General features: G+C 64.0%; 1 protein-coding gene across 1 annotated transcript in view; it reads left to right on the plus strand.

The window, feature by feature from the left end:
* RNF144A (ring finger protein 144A) overlaps positions 1–5659 on the plus strand; it is an 11625-nt gene extending 5966 nt beyond the window's left edge. The window contains exons 6-8 of the mRNA XM_015564936.1: positions 432–579; positions 2082–2171; positions 5433–5659. Of these exons, the coding sequence (XP_015420422.1) occupies positions 432–579; positions 2082–2171; positions 5433–5564 (370 nt within the window). The 3' untranslated portion in view covers positions 5565–5659. The remainder of the gene's footprint in view (positions 1–431; positions 580–2081; positions 2172–5432) is intronic.
* Positions 5660–6592: the final 933 nt, after the last annotated feature.

Raw genomic sequence — 6592 nt, forward strand, 5'->3', positions numbered from 1 at the left:
GGCTCCCCGAGGACGGCCTGAGGCAGACCGGGACCAGCTGAGCAGGCCGCGCGGGCGTGTGGCTGTCGGCTTTTTCTGAAAGTGGTAAAACGCGGAGACGTGACCAGCCCTTTGGGAAGTGCACTCTCTCTGCTCGCATCAGGGCGGAAAGCGTGCTCACAGCCCCGAGCCTCGGACCCCGCTTCCTGAGCCTCCCTGTCCTCTGGCTCGGCTGTGCCTGTGTCTGAGTGTGGTGTGCGCTGCTCCTGCTCTTCCCCCGCATTGAACCGGCGAGCCACACTTTCCTGGTGACTGTTTCCGGAGTTTTTGTTTCTTCCGCGTAGTTTTACCTCGTTCACTAACGAGCGACCTCGGTCCCTCCGGGGAAGCGCCTGCCCCCAGCACAGCCGACCGACTGACCCCCGGGGCCCTGACCCCACTTCTCCCCACAGTTCGGGGTTCAGGCTGGAGGAGGACGATGCGCCCATCAAACGCTGCCCCAAGTGCAAGGTCTACATCGAGCGGGACGAAGGCTGCGCCCAGATGATGTGCAAGAACTGCAAGCACGCCTTCTGCTGGTACTGCCTGGAGTCCCTGGACGTGAGTACCGGCCGCCCGCCCGCCCGGGCCGGGGCAGGGCGCGGGGACACAGGGCGCCCTTTGCCGAGGAGCCCGCAGGAGGCTCTGGGACCCCCCGTCTCTCTGGTCCCCTGTGCGTGACACATGACGGGGTACAGTTGTGCACTTTACTGAATCCCAGTAGCTTTGAGGAAACTGTAACTACGTGATGTTCTGCTACCTGATGTCGGACCTGCAGCCGCTCCTCAGAACTTTCCTTAAAGAGAAAGGGAAGCGAAACGCGTTTTCCAACGGCGTCCGGCGTCCCCAGGTGGTTGTGGGCGAGCGTGGGAATGCCCGGTGGATGCGTGTGGTTTCCGGAGCCATTGCTGCCTGCGGCTCCGTGGCCTGCTGCCCCGAGGGCCTCGCCGTCACGGGAGGCCAGCCCCGCGGTGCCCACTCTGGGCACAGCTGCCCGCTCTGCTCGGGCGCCGTGCAGTGCCCTCCACATCCGAGTCGGTTCTAACCGGGTCCCCACACACACACCCACATGATGCGACTTCTCTGAACCATCGTCAGGGAGGCGGTCCCTGTGACAGAACCGCTCCTGGGCCCTGGCAGGTCCCGCCCTCAGGCCCCGGGCGGTCATCGGAGTCAGGCCCCGGGCCAGCGCCCTGTCCCCAGGAGGAGGCGGCCGCCCAGGGTGCTCCCCGCAGAGGGCTGTTCGGTGAGACGACAGCCAGTGTCCGGCCTCGGTCTCCACGGCCCGAAGGAAGGCTGCTCTGTCGCCGACACGCCGGCCGGGCCGGTGCTGTCACTCCGTCCTCGGAAGGGCTGTCCGGCCGCCCCTCCTCGCAGCGAGAAGCAGCCCCCGCCCCTCCTTTGGGCCCTTAGGGAGCTGGTTCCCTTCAGGGCTAAGGGGGGAGGGCGCCTCCCTCTCAGGGGGTGTTTGTGGAGGTTCAGGGGCCAATCACGGGGTCCGTAGCCTGGGTGAACAGCCTGGCGTCAGGAAGGGGAATCTGACCATCCGGCGGAGGTCAAGGTCACGGGAAGGTGATCTGAGGTCCAGGTGGGCGGTGAGAGCAGCAGGAAGGAGGCAGGGGCAGCCTGAGTCCTGAGAGTCGGAGGGCGCTGCTGCCCCCTCCTGGGCAGCTGGGGACATGGCAGAGGCTGGTTCCCGTGGTGAGGCCTTGGATGGGCTGAGCTGAGAGCAGCACTTCCCGGGGAGAGGTCTGCAGGGTGCAGGAGGTGGCCAGCGGGAAGGGAAGCTTCACGGCCAGGAGCCCCTGCCTGGGACAAGGCGGACGCAGAGGTGGGGGCCCTGGGACCAAGCTCAGCGGGGCCGGCGCAGCCGTGGGGGCGGGGCCTCAGGTCAGATCAGCACCCAGCATCGAGCTATTCTCCTCCACAATCCCAGCCGCTCAGCAGGCGTCCCGGGGTGGGCGGTGCGCGGGCGGGTGGTCCTCCTGCAGGTCCTGTTGGCCGGGGCCGTAAAGGAGGGAGCAGCCGCATGGGCACTGACCCCTGACCCCGCTCTCCCCCAGGACGACTTCCTCCTCATCCACTACGACAAGGGGCCCTGCAGGAACAAGCTGGGCCACTCCAGGGCCTCCGTGATCTGGCATCGGACACAGGCAAGGGCAGCACCTGGGCTTCCAGCCCCCGGGTGTGCGTGTGTGTGCATGTGTGTGCACACGTGAGTGCGCATGTGTGTGTGGTGTGCGTGCATGTGTGGGCATGTGCACGTGTGCATGAGTGTGTTCATGTGTGTAGTGTGTGCACGTGGTGTATGCATGTGTGTGCATGAGTGTGTATGTACGCACACGTGTGTGTGTGGTTTCCAGCACACCTGCCCGTTGGTTGGAGGCCTGCCCTGTGGAAACACTGGCTGTCCATGTGGGTCCTGGCTCACGGACGGGCTTTGTACACGCTCGCGCCCTGGGCCATGTGCCTTCCCTTAGCGGCATCCGTGCTGACCGGGCTGCAGGAAGCGGCCAGGGGCGGGGCTGGGCGGGGCGGGCACCTGGAGTCCCTGGAACCCGCCGTCACGTCTGAGCTACGAGGTGCGTCTCCTTTTCACACGCGCTCGGCTGCTTCCTCAGGACGCAGCCCGGACCAGGGCGCGTCATGCCCACCGGTCTCCCTGCTCCTCTGAGCTGGGACAGGCGCCTGGAACCTGCGGCCCAGCTCGCAGGGTGGGGGAGGCTCCCTGGAAGCCCAACGCTGGTCGCTCCGTGTTCCCCCCGGGGGTGTGCCCGCCGCTGCCCGAGGCTGTGCTGGGGGCCGGGGAGTGTCCCGAGGTTTGTAATTACGTGTGTGGCCAGGACCCCCTCCCAACAGGACCCCGTCCTGGGGGACTGACCCCGCCGCTCTCCCGTTCGTCCTGTGCGTTTCAGAACAGCAGGCACGGGAGGCAGGTGGCAGGGTGAGCAGGAGGGGGTGCGTCATCGCCGTCACTGCAGGCACTGCCGCTCAGGCCAGCCCCTGCCTCGGCACCCGGAGCCGCCAGGCGGTCACATCTGACAGCGGCTGCCGCACAGGGGGTTGGGGGGACGAGGACAGGGCCCCATCCGCGTTGGCGCCTTCCTGGGGTGCAGATACTCCAAGATGGCTATTTCAAGAGGCCACCGTGATGTCACTAGCGGGAAATCGGGAAGGAATTGCGAGCCGGCCCAGCGCACCCGACGCAGCCCTGGGTCCCTCCCCCGTCGGTGCTCGGCCAGTATGAACGCCGCCTTCCAATGCCCGGTTTCCGTGAATGCCCAGCGTCACCTCACCAGGCCTTCGGCTTTGGCGTGGTTCCCGCGTTCTGGAACGTGTTTTATTGGAGATCTTGGGGCAGAGGGTTGAGAGGGTCCCCATTGCACCCCACCCGGGTCACCCCCTAAGCGGGCACTTCCTGTGGGAGGGGCGCCCAGCTCACAGGGGCCCCCGATGGCCACACGCAAGGCCTGCTCCTCAGGGGTGCCCCAACCCCCGCGAGAAACGCAGAATGAGTGGCTCACGGTCCCTTTAAGTCGGGGTTTGCCGTGGGAAGGATGCTGTTGGACTGGGGTCCCTCGGGAGCCCGAGCCGTGTTTCCGTCTGTCTCCCCAGCGTGTCGTCCGTGTCTGACACGTTTATAGCGCTCACTACCCGGTTACTTCTGTTTGGGGACGCCTGCTTCCCATCTCGCTCTGTTCTGTTGGCTGCCTCCTCCTGTCACACGTGCCACGAGAGTGGGCACCCAGCTCAGTCGGCGGCCTGCCCAGAGCGGACAGGGTAGCCTGAGATGGCGGTGAGCTGGCCGAGCGCGTGGCATTCGGTCCTGGTTTCGGACCGTGTGTGAGTCCCTGGCCCCGTCAGGCCCAACCCTGTGTTCGGAGCAGTTGAGGTTGCTCAGAGCGCCCTCTGGCGTCAGAATAGCATCCCGCGTGTTTTCACGTTTTCCGGACCATCCGTGTGCGCGTGATTGCGACAAACCGGAATCGGAATTCACAGAGCACGTTCCCCCGTTGGCGTTCGGACGAGTGGGCAGAAAACACCGATTCGCAGCATTCGCCCGGCATCTAACGTACAGATGCAGGTGATGCGTGTGGCTGTGTGTGGTGGTGCCGGGCGGGAATCTAAGGTGCACTTTCTTGCACACCCTGGGGTGCTTGGCACACTGCAGTATTCCAGAGCTTCTCCTGGTCCGTAGAGATCGCTTACCTCACGTGTGTATTTTATCCTTGAGAAAGCTCAGGCCCAGGGAGAAGTCAACAGTCAGAATCAGACCCATGTGCTGGGCGCTTGTGTAATTATCCCTCAGACCATGGCGGGGGGGGGCCGTCGCCCCGACTTCAGGTCTCTATCCTGGCCTCTCTGCTGCCTGGGAGGGAGGCGGCCGGGGGAGGGGACGATGGAAGGGCAGATTCCTGCTCCGCCCACCAGCCTCACCGCCTGATGGCCACATGGGCGGCTGGACAGTCAGCATTCACCGGTACCGGGTTTCCAACGCCAGGAATAACGCAGGGCTGGCCACGCCCATGCACCCCGCTCTGCCTTCCCGCTCTCCCATCTGGAACGCCTTATCCCAGCTGCCCTGCGTTCCCCCCCGCCTCCTCTCTGTAGTCGCAGGCATCTCCCTGGGAAATGCTCCCTCTCCCCGGCTCCCTTACACCCAGCCTGGTGGCAGCTTTGTTAATTGCATTGTGGCCGTTGATTGAATTGTGGGCTCTTCCCACCAGACCTCCGGTGCTTCTTGAGGGCCAACATCTTAAGAGCCTCCGTCTTGGCAACACCTAGTACAGTGTCTCGCTTGGGGCAAGCTTGTGAGTCAACTGGCTGCATCAGTGGATGGATGTTTGGATGCTTAGATGGAAATGGGGGGAAGAGAAGTGAAAATAAGAAAAAGAAAAGGAGAAATAGGAAGAGTGAGGGGAAGAAATTGGGAAGGGAATATGGATGGATGATGGGTGGGTGGATGGATGAATGGATGATGGGTGGGTGGAAGGATAGATAGAGGAGTGGATGGAGATAAAAATGAGTGAATGGGTGGATGTTGCATGGATAATGGATGGGTGGATGATGGATAGGTGGATAAATGGATGATGGATAGATAGATGAATGGGTGGAAGGATGGATGGATGGATGAGGATGGATAGATGCGTAGATGGCTGGGTGGTTGGGTGGAAGAATGGATGGATGACTATATGGATGGATGACAGGTGGATGGACGTTGCATGGATAATGGATGGATGGGGGTGAGGTGTGGTGGGTGGTGGGTGCTGGGTGGATGGAGGGAAGCACGGCTGGAGAGACGGATGGGGAGGAGGTGTGGGTGGTGGCCGGATGGGTGGCTGTGTGTCTATACTTCAGTGTGGCACCTACAGACCACCCGCCTGGCCCTCTGCTCTTGTGTCTCCTTCTTGCAGGTCGTGGGCATTTTTGCTGGATTTGGGCTCCTGCTCTTGGTGGCCTCGCCCTTCCTGCTCCTGGCCACCCCCTTTGTACTTTGCTGCAAGTGCAAGTGCAGCAAAGGCGACGACGACCCGTTACCCACCTAGAGGAGGGCACGACCCAGGAGCGAGACCCCTGCCTCCGGGAGGCCGGACTCTCCCCCCGCCCCCTCCCCCTCTCACTAAACATCCTTCTTGCCTTATGTGCCCCGTTGAGCTTCAATGTCCCGCGGGTGCCGGGACTGGGGGCTGATGGCGGAGCGTCTGCTGAGGCTCCAGTGGAGTCACCGAGGCAGGGGGGGGGGCGGGGAATGGGGGGCAGGACCGGCGTGTGGGGCGCATCCACGCAGACTCTGACCTGACAGGGGAGGCGCTGCGGGAAGCTCTGGGCAGCTTCCTCCTGTGGTGAGGGACCAGGCCCTCTGGTTGCCTAGGAGACCTTCTCTTGCAAATGTCATCTCCTCCTTGGCCTCAAGGTGGCGCCACGCGGCCGAGACAAGTCTGGCTTGTGAGTCCCTTCACACGGAATGCCATGTCCTGCTGTCGTCGTGATGGGTGTAGTGAGGCCCCTCCTTCCCGCGGAGCAGTGAGCAGCCGGCCAGGTGCCGCTACGCCGCCCGACGCCTTTCGGACACGTGCACTGTCAGAAGCTGTTGCAAAGCGACGTGTCCAGCCTGCCGCCTCCCAGGAGACGTGGACAGCCTCCCGCGCCCCCGTGTCCTTCCTGAAACCCCTGGGGGGCGGATGCTGGACGCGGGAGCTGTGCACCGTGGTGGACGCGGTCCCTGCACCGTGGCGTTTCCTGGAAGGACAGGCACGGCCCTGGCCGGTGTGGCTCAGTGGATAGAGTGTCGGCCCTGGGACTGCAGGGTCCCAGTTCGATTCCGGTCGAGGGCAGGTACCTTGGTTGCAGGCTGGATCCCGTGCAGGAGGCAGCCAGTCGATGTGTCTCTCTCGTCGGCGTCCCCCTCTGCCTCTCCCCGCTCCTCGCTCTAAGAATCGTGGAGAGGTGTCCCCGGAGGAAAGGAAAGAGAAGGCAGGTGCCCAGGAGCCGCTGACCGGAGCTGCGCCTCTTGTCCTCTGCTGGGCCCTCTGCTCCGGCCCCTCCTCCCCGGGCAGCACGGGTCCCGCACGTC

This window comes from Myotis davidii, unplaced genomic scaffold, assembly GCF_000327345.1.
Source record: "Myotis davidii unplaced genomic scaffold, ASM32734v1 scaffold61, whole genome shotgun sequence".
In the NCBI taxonomy this organism is placed as follows: domain Eukaryota; kingdom Metazoa; phylum Chordata; class Mammalia; order Chiroptera; family Vespertilionidae; genus Myotis; species Myotis davidii.